This window comes from Harpia harpyja, chromosome 8, assembly GCF_026419915.1.
Source record: "Harpia harpyja isolate bHarHar1 chromosome 8, bHarHar1 primary haplotype, whole genome shotgun sequence".
NCBI lineage: Eukaryota > Metazoa > Chordata > Aves > Accipitriformes > Accipitridae > Harpia > Harpia harpyja.
This window is the reverse complement of record NC_068947.1, coordinates 382,783-401,779: the sequence shown is the minus strand read 5'-3', so window position 1 is coordinate 401,779 and position 18,997 is coordinate 382,783. Positions and strand designations below refer to the sequence as shown.

Here is an 18,997-nt window from a genome sequence, read left to right as displayed (position 1 = left end):
GCAGACTTAAGACCCAGCCAAATTTACAGATCTTTTTTTCTGTTGATATAAAGCAATTGCTTGTATTTATATTAAATGCAAATTACTTCAAGCTGTAACATCTTTCCCTTTAGAAAGCAAATTCCTACCCGGGCCTTATTTCCATGTGGAGAACTATACACTTACCTCTATGAACAATATCATTCTTATGGCACCAGTGAATTGCTTTAATTAGCTGGTAGATATAGCTTTTCACTTTTTCTGGTGGAACTCCATTTGGCATTTCTTCTAGCAATTCAAGCATATTCTAAGTGTTTAAAAGACACATTATTTAAAAGAGTTATATAGTAGTTGCTAGAAGATAACACGCTTTCAGCATTCCGAAGCAAGATACTTAGGCCACTGAGCCTGGCTATACAAAAATCAGTATTTTAACACTCCAGGAATGTATTTTAATCATAAGCATACTACTAGCGGTTTTCATTCTAGAGAAAGCACTTGTGAAGACAATAATCCTTAAAAGCGAACCACAAATATACCACAAGTCCTTAAAAGACTGTGTCGTGGTTTAACCCCAGCCAGCAACTGAGCACCATGCAGCCGCTCACTCACTCCCCCCCCCAACCCAGTGGGATGGGGGAGAAAATCGGGAAAAGAAGTAAAACTTGTGGGTTGAGATAAGAATGGTTTAATAGAGCAGAAAAGAAGAAACTAATAATGATAATGATAACACTAATAAAATGACAAGAGTAATAATAAAAGGATTGGAATGTACAAATGATGCGCAGTGCAATTGCTCACCACCTGCCGACCGACACCCAGCCAGTCCCCGACCAACGATTCCCCGCCCCGACTTCCCAGTTCCTATACTGGATGGGACGTCCCACGGTATGGAATACCCCGTCGGCCAGTTTGGGTCAGCTGTCCTGGCTGTGTCCCCTCCCAACTTCTTGTGCCCCTCCAGCCTTCTTGCTAGCTGGGCATGAGAAGCTGAAAAATCCTTGACTTTAGTCTAAACACTCCTTAGCAACAACTGAAAACATCAGTGTGTTACCAACATTCTTCACATACTGAACTCAAAACATAGCACTGTACCAGCTACTAGGAAGACAGTTAACTCTATCCCAGCTGAAACTAGGACAACTGTCATCAAACCACTTACCCTAAAACTTCTAAAAAGTCATTTAGTTATGAAAAGTTGCTTAAACAGAAACACTGGGTCAGTGTGGCTATATGAAAAGTTTAGTAGAGCACAGCATTTTGTAAATATCCAACTGTGCTTTAACATACTGTTTTCTTCATTATTAAGCTAGTTCTGCTGCTTTGACATAGCAGGGCCATGATTAATCACAAACTGTGCCTGTCTGTGAATGGGTATAGTTAAAGCAACACAAGCCTGTTAGTGCACATGAAGTTAACAGATATAAAAACGCCTCATAGGGCCATAAATAGTAACCTAGGGAATATCCTATAGCTATATATCAGCTATATTGATCTTAGACATATTTGTACTACAGTAACTATGGCCATATTAACTGGTTTATAGATATACCTAGGGAAGAAAATAAACTGATTGTTTATACTAGTCAATTTCCTCTTTGAAAAAGGACACAGAGATTCCCATTATGTTAGCAAATGTCTCTAATTTTGCACAATTAGAAGCACAATGGAGTTTGTAGACTGAATCCTGAATGAATAATGGCCAACAGCAGCCCGCTTGAAAAGAGAAAATTCTTATTTACTGAACACTGAAATAGAAATAAGTATTTTGGCTATATTGCCTTACCCAACTCATTTAATTATGGATTTGAGCATTTGTAGATTTTTCATTTAAAATAAATTCACCTTGTCTTTGACAAACATTTTATTTAGCTGTATAATACAATCTTTGAGCTTTCTCTTGTCAGGTATTTTAATGAACACAAATATAACACAAAACAAATGGAAACTTTGATAATATTTGAAAACCTTTCTAAGTTTTGCAATCTGGGAATAAATACTGGAACTTATGTGCTTGAGTGTAAGTTTCCTTAGAAATACACTTCAGATCTGAGAAAAGGAATTTTCTGTTAAGTAATTGTATTGATTTTAGTTAGATTCTTGTCCACACAGAAGCTGGATCTGGATAAGTAAGTCAAGAAGTTAGTGTTACAAATACCAAAATAGTAGCATCAACACAGTGAGACATAATCCTATATGAAGACATTAACTAAGGGGATGATGAACAAAGGAGATTAGACTAAATGTCAATTTAAGTAATCTGGATTGAGTACTGCAGAGCTAAGATTCCCTAAAGGACACAAGGTGTTCATCACCAGTTAAAACAAAAATTAGCCTACTATACCACATTTTATTTAATTCCTTCTACCCTTCCCTCATCCAAAAGTACAGAAATCATCCTGGTCTTCAAAGATACTATTGTGGAAACTATTTGACATATCTGAAAATGAGAAATGTTCATGGACTGCAAAGTTTAACTGAAAACAAAGGTGACCATTAATATAGAAATTACATTAGGCACAGACTCTACATGACATCTACCTCTATCATTATATCCTTTTATTCTGATGCAAATAATGTTAGATATTGCAGCCTTGTGTTTTTACCAATATTAACAATTTTTGAAGTATACTCCTTACAGGATCAATTACATGGCTTTTACTTATGCTGCTCTTCCAACCCACTACTACGGAAAGCTTAGCCAAGTAAACTATAATAGAAAATTAAATGCATGTTCTAAGTTGGTGCGTGATCAAAGACATTCCACGTGGAACAATTACAAAGAACATGGGTGGAACAAGTCAAGCTTTGGATGTTAGATCGAAGGAAGATCCACCACATTAGAAGTTGCTGATCTGCTATGAAAAACAAAACTGATTTCTGCCAAACTGTAAGCTAATATAGGTCACCTCACATTATGCAGTAAAGTTATAAGACATAGTAAATTTCACATTGAGGTAAAGGAGACACAGTATTTAAGGTGAGGAATCTTTACATGAGAGAGAATAGACTGAAGAGGACTAGCACTCAGCTAGACTGCAACATCTCACTGGCAGGATATTAAATGAAAATTTCAATCAAGGGAACAATATCTCATGAAAGCTACAGAGATAGATATATTTAAGCTTGCGTTTATTTTTACTGTGTGTATCTGAATACCATCTAATTATTTCCATCAAGAAATGCTAAATGGTTAGAACTCAGAGGGAAGGTCTACCTTCATCACGAAGGTTGCAAAAATAACAAAAGACCAATCTGTTCTAGGTTATTTCTCCCTGGAAACGGACCAGGATGCTTGGCAGCAGTAGGCCAATCTAAGGAAATTTTGGAATCGTTTCAAATGAGGTCAGGATTGGAGATAATGACAGTGATCTTTGCCAAATCCTTCTAAGCAACTATCGATAGCGGCCTTGTTAAAGAAATATAGAAACAAATCCTATTTTTAACAGGGAAGGATGGAGAAAGTTGAAACAGATTCCAAGGTCAAAAGTCTATGATCTTGCTTTGAAAGACCATGTCAAGATTCATTACACAACATAACACAGGACAGTTAACAAGCTTTACAATTAAGCTGGATTCTAGAATTTGGATTGAAATTTTTCTTCAAATGATATGTATTCCAGTCCACATAATTTGAACATGTTTGTGTTCATATATGGAAGAACTTTTTTTTTTAAAATACCAACACATGAAGTAGAAACAATGGGAAAGTTATCAGTGTTGCTTTCTCACAATAAATGTCTAATTACAACAATTCAGATTGTATTAAAGTTTCTGATGTTCCTCTTTATAGATTAGAATAGCTTCATTTTTAAAAGTAAAAGTATTTCCAGTAAGCTGATGATTTAACTGTAGCAAGGATAGTACAAACTGAACTCACTTTTTCCACATATTCAAAGACTAAGTATAATTTTCCTCTTCTTCTGAAGGCTTCTTTCAGCTCCACTATGTTCTCCTGTTTCAAAGTGCGAAGCATTTTAAGCTCTCGTAAAGTGGTTTCTTTAACTTCTTCATTTTCTAGAGTGCAAAGTAAAAATGACACAGTAAAACTTATTATAAACCAAAACAAAACCCCCAAGTAACAAGTGTTATAAACCTTTATTCTGAACCCCTGATTAAATTCTGTTTCTAGATATTACAGAGAAAAAGGCTTATTTTCCACTGTGGACTCTCTCTGCTGCCTGGATGCTTCTGCACTGGAACAGAGGTAACTGGTGAGTGTGCTATCATTATGCAACCCTCACAGACTTTCCATCAGTCCCATCTACGTTTTCAGTGGCAGAAGTCATCATAAAACCCAAATCATTTGCATTTCTATCTTGTTCATTATGAAGAGCACTAATATGCTTCAAAAGACGTACAGACACATCCTCCACCCCACAAATACAGGTCGCACGCATGAAGCACTGGCAAGGTTAATATGTCCTCAGTAGAAACACTGGAATGCAAAGCTCATATTTGAACAATGTCAAAGAAATCTGTTTGATTCTAAAATAATTTTATTCTCCAAAAGCCATGACAAATCTTAAGACTGAAGCACAGATCTGTAAGTCCTGTAAGTTTCCCCACAAGGCTTTCAATGGAAATTCACCAATGCAGACCAGTGCAGCAGCCACAGAGAGCAGTAGAGCAAGTATTGATTCAATGAAGCCTTGAATCTGATTCTGAGGAGTCAAGAAATTTAACTGTTGTTTTGACAATTTAGTTGTCTGAAAGCTGTTCAAGAAAGGAGTGCTGTTTTACTAAAGCTTCGTACACTGCTTATCATCAAGGGGCCCTGAAATGACTGGCTTCTAAAGGATACTACCAATGAAATGACAAGTAAACCAGATTACATTAGGTTTTATTTTTCATTTAGTAAAATGAAATCCATTAATTCAGTAAATTTGCCCATGCACATGTAGAAGCAGGGTTCTTAATCTCTTAGAACTGTTATCCACAACAGAGGGATATTAAATGGGATATGACTGCATAAATTCAAAGCTAAATCACATTTGCAGCTCATGTACCGCAAGGACAGTCAGAGACTGAAGAAGAAGAAACAAGGAAGAGAAATTGTTTTTCCAAGTAAGCAAAAGGCAAGAACAGGTTTGCAGGGGAGAGAGAATAACGCAGGTCATGCAAACATATATCATCATCATCAGAAGAGAGGAAAAAAAATAAAATTGAAGAGTAGCAGGAGAGAAGAGGAAAACAAAATACTATCATCACAAATGTTTTGATTAAAAAAATATATAATTTAGAGCAATCTAAATCATTTCATTTTAAAACTGAGTGCTCAGTGTTGGCTTGCATCAGCCTGATTACATAATTTCATCTATAACTAGATACACTCTTTCCAGCGCATTTAGCATGAATATGTCAACAGCAAAAATTAAGTGAAAGAAAAATGGCAATAGAAACAATTACAGTATCTTCAGATTTCTAATGAACTACCATATTAAAAAGACAGATGTGAAATGGGCTGAATCACATCCATCAAAAGAACTTCTGTCATATTTCCTGAAACTTGTAAACAACTACCTAAAACTCTGAAAAGCAGACATCAGTCATGTAAACTGGTATTACATAACACTCCAGGAAAGCCAGACCTAATGGCAATGTTGTATTTTTTGTTTTCATTTTTTGGTAGACAGGCTAATATAATAATCCCGTTTAGGGCTTAATACTGAGACTCATTGCCTAGGATCTGTACTGCATAGCCATATCGAGTTCCAAAAACGAATTCTGAAGTACTCTCATGACCTGGTCAAGATGGTCACCACAATTAAATTATCTCCTACGTTATTTAACAGGGATTTAAAACAGATTTCTAAAAAATGCATCAAATATACTCTTCAAGTGTCTGGCAAAATCAGCTGCAAAGCAAAGAGTTCGCATTGCATAAAACAGACACAAATCAGACTTTGCTGTGTCTAACTGACTCTGAAAATTACAGTCCTTGTAACCAACCACACCTCCAGGGCCACCAGCAATCCTGTAACAATAACAAAAAAGAAAAGTTTGCTAAAATAAAGTGGCTGCTGTTTCTTTAAACCACATCATTAGTTTTCAGCTAAAGCCTTGGTCTATGGCAAATCATTGCTGCCATCGCCTCAGACTGGGATGACTCCTCTTATTACTTCATACTTGGCTTCTCCTTCTGTTTGTGCTAGGCCATTAGGGATCAGCGTTAACTTCTGATGTATGCGAAGCAGACAGTTCTCTCGTGGTTGATCACCAGTTTTGCCTATGATAGGGTACTGGAATTTGCTGTCCCCCAACGAGCACAGGTCAGACAGCCAGCCTTGTACAGATCTTTGGTTTTATCAGAGGAATAGGTGTGTGCAGCACTGGCAGCAATTTCCACGTGACCTGTCTCCTGCCACCGACTTTGCCAGCAACAGTAAGCCTTGCAGGAGTCGGCTCTTCCCCCCTCTCAGCAAACTCAGCAACACTGGAGAGTACACAGAGGCTGCTGTGAGGGGGCAAAGAGCAAGTCTCCTGTGGTGAGCAGAGCCTGCTGAGGGGAGGGCAGCACTGCTGCCTCGCCACACAACTCCCTCAAATCCTCCCGCGGATCCCCAAGCGCTCCTCGATTCCTCTTCGTACCACTGAACTTCACGGCGACTTCTCTCAGGCTTCTCCTTTTACCCCTTCAAGTCCCCCTAACATTTAGATCCCCTCCCACAGATTAAGGGTGGTAAAGCCCAAAGACTCTGAAAGCCACTACTACAAGAGGAATTTTTGCCATTTTCTGATCACATCGAGTCTCCAAGTGGTAGATCTTACTACTGTGTATGGCACCACAATCTCAGTCGTGTTAAGGTACATGCACCAAGAAAGACAGGTAGTTATCTAGTTGCAGTCGCTAGGCAGGTATGAAGGATCAAGTGCCTTGAATATTCACAGAGCTAATAAATCATCGTTTTTAAATCATGTCTTGATATATGCGACTTCTTATTGTAACTGGAGAGATATTAACAACATAGTTATTGACATGACATTATGCAGCAGAAAAGGTTACCTTCACTGTCTTTGAATTTCTTGATAGCCACAATTTCATGTGTCTCCTGTAAAACAAAAGCAAAGAAAGGGAAATGAGCAAGATCTGTTGTGTGTTTTCTCTTTTTTTTTTTTTACCTGATCATCAGACAAAAAAACCCAAAAACAAACAAACAAAAAAACCCAAACCACAGCATCCAGAGAAATTTCAAAATGCAAACCAAAATTTATTAAAAATCTGGTAAATACCTCAGTGATCAGGCCAAATGCAATACAAAGCCACATGTAGCAGATGTGTCACAATTAGGAACACCAATATGAAAAAAAAAGTTAAATGCCAAAAATTCATATTTTAATACCTTGTACCAGATATCAATTACATTTTCAGAAGACCTGTCCCTGTGACTCTCGTTGCTTAGTTATTCTGAAAGTCAAACAATCTTTTATCTAACCAAATTATGAGTGTGGGTGCTTATCGTTGTGAGCTGAAATGAAAATACTGTACTAGCATGTGGCAGACTAAGGCTTACAATGAGACCTGTAATTTTGGTTGCCAAAAGTTTTTGGGCTTCCAAGTTCAAATATCCACAAAGAACATGATTTTAGAAAAGTAAAATTCTCAATGCCTCCTTAAAAAAAAAGTTGTCGTCTTAAAGGAAGCATATCCAAAATCAGAATCACTAATTGCATTTGAAAGCGTTAATCTGTGTTTACTATACAGTCATAGGTGATAACTTCTTAATGCCTGCCTGCCTTTGCATTCCTCTAGTCTATTCTCACCAAACCTGATCATCATAGGTCACATTTTTCTCTTAAATGAAGACATTTGTCTTGTTGGACAAATGCAGGAATGCATTTAGCACACGGCCAAAATATAGCCAACATGACATGACTAGTGCAGGTCTGTTAAATGCAATGATGCAGCACCTCAATTTTAGTAACAGGATGGGGAAGAAGCTTTAAGGTCACAGAGTAATGGCACGTGAGCAGACAGGCAGCAGGCTACCTGGGTCACTTGATGAGCTAAACCTAGCTTACACACCTTTTCCAAGCAGCACAGTTTTAAAAAAAAAAACAACAACAACAAAAAAAAAACCACCCAACCCAATATCCCACTATTAATAGCATACAAAGGCTGGATTGGAAACAGCAATAAAAAGGTGAAGCCCTTCTGGAATGCCTGAAGACATCTGCATAACCAAGTACTGAATAGCACAAACATTTACTCTGTTTTTCAGTTCAAATTGTCATACACATGAAGCTGTAAAACACCTGATCCCATTTAAAATAAAAGCACCTGGAAAGACTACTGTAGGTAGTGAATAATGCCTTTTAAGGCCTTTAATTGAAAATCAATACTACTATGAACAAAAAATCAATAAAAATGAGTTTGCAAACAAACATAAGAATATATATATGTGTGTGTGTGTGTGTATAATTTGCATGTTTGAAAAAAAAAAAAAATCCTTCCATCATCACTCATAGCATCTATCAGAAAAACTTGGAAGCATTATGTTGTGTATTAATTTGTGACAAAACTATATTTATGTCACACTGAAGAAGGTCAGTTCAGCAGAAGCAACACATGCTACTAACTCTTAGAGAGGACTTGCATTGCTTTTCTGCTACCAAAACCTACCCTTCATGTACACTGGTCTAATCTGAAGGCTGATACATCACACAAATTCAGCTGAGATACTACAAAGGTCGAAGCGCTACTCTTTGCTCAACCAATTTACAGAACAGCAAAGAAAGAGATATCAGAATTGAGGAGATAATAGGCATTTCAGGCTCAGAGTGATTCTGACTGGCTTATCTATAGCTTTTATGTCAAATACAGTTCCTAAATATTTTGTTTTAGGAAGCTTACAAACTTAATGGTCTAAACTAAACTGAACAGACTATTTTGCCGGTTATATTGTTACTACTAAATTATAGTATTGCTATATTTATTAAATCTAACTATAGGAATAATAGTAATAGTTACTAGCACTATGAAGGAACACTGCTAAGAGGGTGAGTAAATTTAGCTTATTTGACTCCTGATATCTACTTAGGAGACAGATGCTAGAGCTGCCAGGCTCTAGAGATGCAGAGCACACCTGAAGTTTCAAACAAGTACTGACACGCACTAGGTGCAAAGCACACAGATACCACATTGCTAAGCCCTGAGAAGATGGACAGAATCAGGGATACAAAGAAAAGCAGAGCCTTCAGCAGTGAGGAATTCAACAGTGAAAATTCAGACTCCTGTGGGAATCTGAAAGGTTCTTTACAGATCGAATTTAGACTTTGTTACTTAAACCTTTACTTAGAAGTCCTCTTGGAGATCTGAGCTCTTTTGTGGATCTGGTTCTCTGCTCCTCAAAAACAGGCCAAATTGCCATTCTCCAAAATAGAATTGTCATTCTTTAAAATATCTTTTTTGCATTTCAAAAAGTTTTTTTTCAAGACTGTACTCTGAAACAGTACTGAAAACAATGTTCAGTCTGATTGCAGAAATCCCACTTAAACAATAAGTCAGTATCCAACTCCTAGCATGGAAAATTCTCGTATCTAATTAATGTATCATCTAGGTAGATAAGCTGTTACTAGTTGATTCAATGTTTGAAACTTCAATGAATGTCAAGGAAAAAAAACTCAAGTAATCCTACATATTCTGTGCTCTTTATGGAACACAGGATATCCTTTCTGATCTCTACTGCTTACTACTACTAGCTTATATCATGAAGTATGAAAATTTGAGTTCACTTAGCTGTAGTTCTGCTTCACTCAGCTACATTTATTACTAAGCATCTCATTATCTTGTTCTACTAAAAAATTCTGGCCTCAATATTTCACTTTCTGTTCTGAGGCAACGGCAAATTTGCGAATGTACGAGTCAAATCTCTCAGCATTGGTATTACCTCTGCTTATTGAGCACATGTATTATAAATATTCTGTGTTATAAAACTATAGGAAAAGCACTGTTTTACAGCTAAGTATGCAACAACAGATGAATATTACTGAAAACACTTTGTGTAAAAGTTAGAGACGTACACAAACTGATTATTCAGACTCCATGATTACCTGTGTCTAAAATGGGGCAAAATATGTCTCTTCTCCATGTACAAACCTGCTGATACCATTTAATAAGGGTAAGACAAAAATTTCTTAATCCCTGACTATTCTATTTGCTTTATATATAAACATAGAGAGAGAGAGAGGAGGAAGGAGATACCTGTTCATGGGAAAAGAGTATCTCCAGTCCTGGAGATGGGAATGACTGCATGCTAGGGCTCAGTCCTTTCCTTTACCTCAAAATATGCGTGGGAATTGCCTCTGCAGAAAAGTGTCTGTCCACTTAGCCACGGATGAGAGGTGAGTATCCTTATGGGAACCGAGCAGTTCTCACTGCTCTTCTGCTAGCCACCCAGAAACTTCTCTCCCAGGTTTCCTCACAAGATTGTAGCACCTAGTATTTTCTGTGACCAGTATCAAACTAGGAGAGTTCCCTGATTTGAAAGCATTTCATTTTACCTCATTTAAAGGACAGAGATCTCCTATTTTTCCATTGTCTCTACATAATATACATGGCATGACAGTACTCTTCCAAAATAGTGCAGGAATGTACCTCTCATTTTCTAGAAAAATCCTTGATGTTAATGATGGGAGTACTCAAGAAGAAAGGTGCCCCTCAGCGTAACTCAAGATCTTACAACTATAACCATTCTCATCTGGAAAGAGAAACATATCCTACCAAACTATACGCTGTTCTTGAAAAATTCATGTGACAAAACCATCTCATCAAACGTTTGTCCCTATTTCGTTTCAGATTTCCATTAGGATTTTTTTTTCCTTTCTATTTTGCTTATCAAGGAAAATTTGACACAAAGCATAGGTACACAAAAGATTCTTGAAAAACAGATAATCTTATGTCCTTCACAAAGTTACATCATTCAGCTGTAATTTTACTGCCTCACCCTATATGATTACAAGAATTTCTCAAGCGTGGCTTTTTTTAAGCAACTGAAAGACTAAATGTTTATAAAAATCAACAGACAGCAATAGTCAGTACTGAGCACATGCCATGAAGCAGCAGCATGTTGCTGCCTTTACTCAGACAGTGCTGCTCAAGCAATATCTAGTACATCACATCAGGGTTTTATGCTGATATATTAAATGGCACATTAAGATATGATATGGCATATTCTGTGATTGGCTCATGTTTTCCATCTGTACAAGTATGAGGCTATAAGACCCAAAGATAAACACATGCTTAACTTCTGCTAGAAAAAGTTAAATCAATCACATTCTCTACTTATAAATAAAAGTCACACTTTATAAAAATAACTTAGAAGCAAGCAAGAATCTGTGATTTGATCCTCACCAATCCATAATTACATTCATACAATTTAGTTTGCCACAACAAAGACATACATTAAAAAAATCAACAAAATTCAGCCAAACATATGCTATGGCTCATGTCTTTTCTGAACAAAGTAGTACAGTTCTACTTCAACTTGCATAGGCATTATTACATTCTTCAACATTTAAGTGTTTAGAATTGATCTTTCAATAATGTTTATTCTAGCAAAAATCACAGAATATTAAGCAATCACCAGTGAGGCAACAAAAGCCCATGAAACCATTACAAGACAGTAAAGCATTTATTTTTCATGAGTTGCTTAAAATGAAACTTCTAAAAAACCAGCAAATTCATTTTTCAAAGTTACTCTCGAAACAAGAACAGAAAATATTAACTTTTTAGTCAGTATTGATCAATGTATCGTAACTGTAACATTTGTCATTACAAAAGTCTTTCAACTTAAGCCAAGCTACACCGCAATGCAAGTTCTGAGAGGTAACAGGCATTGTTACCTGCATGTACATCAGGTCCTTAAAACCTCGCCCAGACACTGCCCTGACTCCATTTGCATTCTGCCTTAAAACACTGCTACCTTCGGGCAGTCCTAACAGATCAGAACACAGCTTCTATCTTCTCAAGACTTCTAATATTAGGTGCTGGAATTTTGCAACATTACTTGCAAAATCTAGTGGAGTATCTTAGAATATTCTCTGTAGAAGAGAGAGGGATGTGCAAGATGATGGATTCAATTTCTTTTTTCAAACAGTCTGACATTGGAAAGTATAAGTCATGGCACTATGTATTCTTGTACACCTTCGGAGAATACTTCAGAGAATTTCCCTCAAGAGGTGTTTCTCTGTTTTAATCTTATATTTCTCCCTTGAGAAAAACTGTAATTCTATTTTTTCAGTTAAAAAACCCCCACACTTGGTTTATCTATGAAATATCACTCTTAGCATAGGCGAACTTCCAGGAAATTACCTCCTAATCCAAAAGTCCTATTTATTTTTAGGAAGACACAGACCCTCTGTTAAATAATGGCAGAACAGTATGTCTGAGTTATCACAATGCCTTTATTTACTGGAAAATTGGTTAGAATTTTTCCGACACATACATGTTACAGTTTACTTGAGAAGAAGCATCTAGAATGAATCACCACAAACCAGTTCTATCTCTTGAAAGCTCAATGTTCTTTACTAACTAGCTAAGTGCAGGAGAAGACTCTTAACGGAACAAAGGTTTATATACTTCACATGCCCAATTTAAAGAAGATGGCCACTCTGTGTCCTAGTTGAGGAAAAACAAAAGGAGGACTAGATAAAGCTTGAGCCACTCTGGACCCACTGGAAGATTTCCAAGGAGGAACAGCTATAAAAGCTCAGCTATTCCACTGGGGAAAGAAGCATAAGAAACGGCTGAAACCTTTAGCTACCAGTTTGTCAGGAAATGACAGTAAGCATGTGCAATGATGGAAAGAGACTTTTTTAAAAAACTGCAAGCAGATTGAAACAGTTTCTCTGATTTCTTTATCTATGTCTTTCATAAACACTTGCAACAACTGTGTTGTCTGTTCAGATGTTACCAGTAAATGCCTGCATTACCTGTTTTATTCCTCTGGTTTAAATCAAGTGTAATTTAAGGGAAGCATGAACAGCAAGCATTTCTCACCCAACCGTTGGACGAATCTGTAAGCCAAATGAGGGGCCCATCTGTATCCAGAGGCTCACAGATCAGGGTCCCCCTCTGAACTGCCACAGCCCCCATGGCAGGCTCGAGAGAGACCAAAGCGTCCCCCCTCCACCGGTGGCAGAGGCTTGCCAGACTGCGGTAAGTTTAGAGGCTCGCAGGACAGCTGGGGCTGGAAGGCACCTCTCAACCAGTCTTGAATGTCCCCATCCCTGGAGATACTCTGAATAGCCTTTGATATCCGAAATCCAAAACGACAAGTTTGGTAGCAACCTGCTGTAGCTGATTCTGCTTTAAGCAGTTATTAGGAGGCACACCTGAATCCTGAGGAGCACATTACAATGTATGCACTTTAGATTCTTCAAAAACTTGAAATCTACCAATTCATGGTTTGGGTTTTTTTCCTTCTACTTTCCCCAGAAGTTACAAAGACTAATCTTAGCCTTGCAGGCTAGTCCCTCCCACTGTCATTTCAGATGGGCAGTGGTGCACGGAGTGATTCAGAGCATAAGTACAGTTAAGGAGCTCTCGGTCACCTCTGCCGAAATGGAGGAAGCCACGTCCCTAGGCTCCCGAGGAAGCCTGCAAGGACTTGTTTCTTTAGACTGAAGTTAGCTCTGTGCAAATTCTCCCTGCCTCCTCTTTTACATTATGCTGAATGCTGGCTCTTCATAAACATTGGCAATTAGCACTTTCCTTAACCCAAGGTTATAACATTAGCATTTAAACAGTCCTACAATGCTAAAATACTACCCTGAAAAGAACACTTGAAGGAAGTGAACCCACTCAGTATTTTCTACTAACTACCAGGCTGATGATAGTGGTTAGCATTGAAACTTTCATTGCTTCAAATGGATTTTTCACATTTATTCACAATTTTCTCCAAGCAAGAAAGTAAATATGTATTCCCAAAGAATTTGTACAATAGTGTAATGAAAAGGATGTGGAATAAAAAGCAGCTTTTAAATACTATAAATGCAGCTGTTCTGGCTTTCCATGGTAAACTAGTATTATTGTAGCAAATTTTTTAATAATCTGGCCTTCATTTCATCCTGTTGCAACACTAATCTGTATCATTTTACAATTTGACAGTATTGTTTGATCACAAACCTAGATGTAAAACAGAATCCAAATTCAGCAAATGGCTATAAAATTTTTCTGATACTGAAATGCCAATAATAGTAATTTCAGCTTCAGACCTCAGTCCTCTTCCAGTTCTATCTGATTTTTTTTTTTTGGTCTGTTAACACTGGAAATTGTGAACATTTGTGGAATAAAAAAATCAAGCTATTTATAAATAGCATAATACTACGTTGGGCAGATACCAGCATTATTTAATTACTTCTTATAGCATAATCTTGACAGTTGGAGTACAAGTGATAAGAAAGTGGAAAAAGCAGGAAGGCAACCTGTACTACCTTTATGGCTTCCTTTAAGATACTCTTGACTCCACAAATGCAGATGTCAGCAAGGCATTTATAATTACATTGCATTTCTTAATTCTTTTTTATTACTAATGTAATGCTCCTTCCCTGGGTACTTTGTAACTCAAGAGTAGGTAGAACTTATTGGAAAATATTTGTTTTGTTCTTTTTTTTTTTTTTTTAAAACATGCATCAGTACCAAAGTCTTCAGTATTATTCTAACTTCGAGCATCAAAATTGTTTCAGTGATTAGCTAAAGTTTTGAAGTTCATCACAGTTCAAGCTTTAGTTCTGCAATTGATACAATTTATCTGGTACTTTCACAATTTAAATTTTTCTCTTTTTTCTTATCAACAGTCAATAGCATTTTCTTTAATCTGTAAAACAAGATTTACTACAAGCCAAAGGCAAACTTGTCAAGCAGGTTCCTGAGGCCAAAACTCTTCAGGTGGAATTCAGTTTCAGATTGAGATATCTTATCTAAATTCAGATCCCTGCATGTGAGTTGTCTATTCAAGCTTCTACTACAACAAGCAGAGCTGGAGAGCTCTAAGTTGACCAGTCACTCGAGACATGATTCAGCAGCTTAAACATAGGCATCTAGTAGTGTTCAAGATTCCCTAGGTATCTACAACACTCACATGGTACTGGCAGAAATGACAGGGGACTTACAGAGATGCATACCTCCTAGAGCAGAAGCTAGAGGTAAGGTATAGCTTCCCAGGTATTGCCAATAGCAGTAGGAGCTTATCCTTAGGCAACTAAAATGTACCTTTCATCCCCAAAGAAGCATGAATTGAACTTCCCTCTATTCCTTGACTAGATTTCCATTGACTATAGAGGGAGTTTAGACACTTGTACAGGTGCACACATACATACCTAAATTTGTATCTTAATCATATCATCTTTCCAGGTCTACCAGCACATGAAAAGAAAATCAATCAAAGCACATATTCAGTTTAAGCATGTATGGGAAATGCACGGAAATCACATTTGGATTTTCCAATCGCGGGTAAAATTGGCCGGAATGGGGTTTTGTTTGTTTCTTTTAATTAAAAAAAAAAAAAAAAAAAAGTTGGTCCCTTCTCTTTTCATCAAGTACCTCACTCAAGTCTCCACCACCTTTCAAAAGACAATCAAACCCTGTCCTGCTGCAAGGACTGAGTACCTTTGGATGCTGCCCATCTGGTCCCATTAAGCTGTATAGGCTGAGTGGCTGGTAATTCATCTTCTTCCTCAGCCCTTTCACTAAGCACAGAGACCTGGGAGACTTTGCTGGTGAAAACCAAGGCAAAGGCGGCACTCAGCACCTCAGACTTTATCTGGCTCTGCTGTCACTAAATTGCCTGCCCCACTCAGCAATGGGCCCACACTTCCCTTGTTCAGCTTTTCACTACCAAAGTAGGACTAGAAGCCCTTTGTGCTGCCCTTGCAAGTCTCAACTCCAGCTGAGCTCTGGCTTTCCTGACACTATGCAGGTCCACCCAAGCAATGTTTCCGAATTCCTCCTTTGCAGCCTATGTGTGCTTCTACCTCCTGTATACAAGCTTTTTTTCACTGGACCTCCACCATGAACTCCCTGCTTAGCCAAGTCAGTCTCCTGAGAAGTCTACTTGCTTTTCTAAGCACTGAGATGGGCCATTCTTGTGCTTGAAGGATATTGTTCTTAAAGGACTGCCAGCTTTCCCTTGCCTTTTAGAGCTGCCTCCCATGAGCTCCCCACCCACCAGTTTCTTGCATACTCTCTGTTTAAGGCCTGTATTCTGTTACTTTTTCCCCCCTCTCAATGTATTCATGATCTTGAGCTCCACTATTTCACAGCCATTGTAGCCAATTATAAGAATAATCTGGCCGACCCTTCCAGCACGTGTGTCAAGCAATTTTCCCTGATATCCTCCATAAATCTCTGGGACCACTTACATCCCACCATGTTGCCCTTCCAGCAGACACCAGGGAAGTTAAAGTCCCCCATGAAATCCAGGGTCTGAGATTCAGAAATTTCGTCATCTGTTTAAAGGCTTTGCCTACTTCTTCACCCTGATCAGGTGGTCTACAACAAAGTCCCAATACAATGCCACAGTTTCTGGTCTCACCGCTAATTCTGAACCACAGGCTCTCAACCACACTGTCATCCACCCCAGAAAAGACCTCCATGTATCTGAGATACTCCTTCACACAAAAGGAAACCTCACCCCTCTTTGTCTTTTGAGCCCATCTTCCCTAAAGCACTTGTCCATCCATCATATAAGCTCCAGTATTAATTCTCTTTTAATAATTTTTAAATACTAAGTAAATTTTCGTTTTAGAGTGCAAGCTAGAATAGAATTTCCCAAGCTTAGTTTGCTCAGTTTACCATTATCTTAGAAAGAAAAACTGTCTATCTTGCTGCTGAAGGAAAAAAAAAATTAAAAATAGCAGCAGCTACTGTCATTTCCACACTGCAGACTTACACACGAGGCTTGCCCTAACTTTAACTTTCTCTCTCATGCACAAATGGCAGCAACAGCTCCTCTGTATTCTGGAGTGGGCCTTAAACCACTAGAGGTGGTAATCGTCTATTCAGATACCAAACAGCCATTCCAGATCTGCTCTGGAGCAGAAGCAAGAGCCATGGTTGAGGTTATTTTTGGTTTTAATACCTTAATGTGAAAGACAGTATATTTTAGTAATGATAAGCTTTCCACATCTGGGGGAAAGCCCAAGCTACAATGTTCTTCTTTCCTAAAATGCTAAAGATGAGAAGTTTTATGTTTAGTGTTTCCAATTTAAAAAAAAAAAAGTTTTAAACTTAAAATTGTTTTTTTCCCCATTTTGGGCTTGCAAAATAGTGTAACACTGTCTTGTCTGCGCAATTTAGTAGGTAAAAGGTGTTATTGAATGTAACCAACACCTTTGGTAATCTGGTCTCAGCTTGTTGAGAGGTTTGGCTATGGAACATTTCATAGATGTCTACATCAACCCTAAGAATCTGCCATTCCATGTCCTCTCTGCAATAAGCTATCTCCTTTCTCCTCAAGTAGCACTAAGGCTCACAAACATCCCTTTCACTTCTTTCAGATCTTTAATGATAACATTTTTGTGTTGTTCTCTAGGGAAGGGATGATAAATTTGAACAGGAAATGCCACCTGTATTTTCTAGCTTCAGTTCTTTGGCTACTTCTTCCATTAGACAACAATATTATGGAGAAAAAAATTTTTTTCTTTTTCTCCTAAAGATTTTGTGGCATTTACAAGAAAACCATCTTTTTGCTCTCTAGATTTTTTTTTTCCCTCAAGGGATATTTTTGCTGACATTATGCTCTTATCAAATCAAAATTCTAGGGCAATCTTCTAACAGGGAAAGGTCTATAGGTGCAAGTTGGTACTATCTTCTTGTCCTCAATTTTTTAAATTGTTTTAGCATTATAACAGAGCAGGATTGTTTTTCCTGATGTTTTATTGATCAGTTCTCCTCGCTTCTGACTCCTTCCCTACCAGCCTGATAGATGCTCTGCAGAATCCTGAATCAATGCTCTTTCCTACTTCCCTTTCAGTTTAGGTATTTTTAAAAAGTTTTTTCCAGTCTGTATATTGATATGTGTTTCAGTGGATACCTTCGTTTCTTCTCAAAGTTTCTACATTCAGGTTTGCAGAGAAAGAAAGGCTTTTATTCTCCAGAATTAATCCAGGCAGTGCATTCTTTGGATAAGAGAGAAATTCTTGCCTCTTAAGAAAACTGCCATTTTGCTCTACCAAGCATTTAAAATTGCATTCCTTTTAGAGGTTTTCTCTTCTTTATAGAAGAGCATTAAGGATTAAAATTCAGTCCAAACCGCTTAAAAAAAGACAGCAGGCAAGATTCATACCTCAAACACATACGGGTTTTACTGATCACTGTTGCAGAGGTCAGAGGAACAGGAGGGCTGCCTCTACACCAGTTGCACTGTAATTTAACTTGAGAAGCAGAAGGTACATGAGAAAATAAAGGAATCTACACCCAAGGAAGACTTCTGTTACTACTAATAGATGAAGAAGAAACAGCAGCTAAGTCTTCATAAAAATAGCATTGCTACAGAAGAAATTTCAGTTTGGGAGCTAAATTGAGAAAGAGAGTTTGTGGACTTATTTCAGGCAGTTTCTGCAGTATCCAAAGACTCATGACTAGATCAGTATATCTTCTCTTATATCTCAAAAAAAGAGAAAAAAGTCTAAACACCACATAAGTTCCAGGAAGATTAAAAAAAGCTATTCTAACAAAAATTGCCCCTACCAATAAGACTATCTAACACATCCCACTTTTAGATCTCGCACACACACATGCGCTTTTGAGCCAGGAAAAAAAAGACACCATGCAGAATTTAGGTTCACTGTGAAAGTTTGCCCAAACGTGAAAAACGAACACTTCTTGGAAAAAGGGGAAGGAAAACAGTGTCTTGATCTCACCAAGTTTATTGTCCCAAACACTGGAAACAGTATGTGGGGAGAGGGGATAAAAAAGTGCAGAATGAAGAGCTGAGGGCCAGGGAATATATACACTAAAAAGACTAGAAAAAGAGGGCAGACAAGTGCAGGCTGAAAACAGACTGGAAGACAAAAC

General features: G+C 37.7%; 1 protein-coding gene across 3 annotated transcripts in view; it reads right to left on the bottom strand.

Moving 5' to 3' along the window:
* Positions 1-18,997, bottom strand: part of CDKL5 (cyclin dependent kinase like 5) — a 133,419-nt gene that overhangs the window by 51,609 nt on the left and 62,813 nt on the right. For all 3 annotated transcript variants that reach the window (XM_052794302.1, XM_052794301.1, XM_052794303.1), the window contains exons 4-6: positions 6,986-7,031; positions 3,860-3,996; positions 166-286 (exon numbers count right to left, since the gene is read on the bottom strand). In XM_052794302.1, coding sequence (XP_052650262.1) covers positions 166-286; positions 3,860-3,996; positions 6,986-7,031 — 304 coding nt within the window. The remainder of the gene's footprint in view (positions 1-165; positions 287-3,859; positions 3,997-6,985; positions 7,032-18,997) is intronic.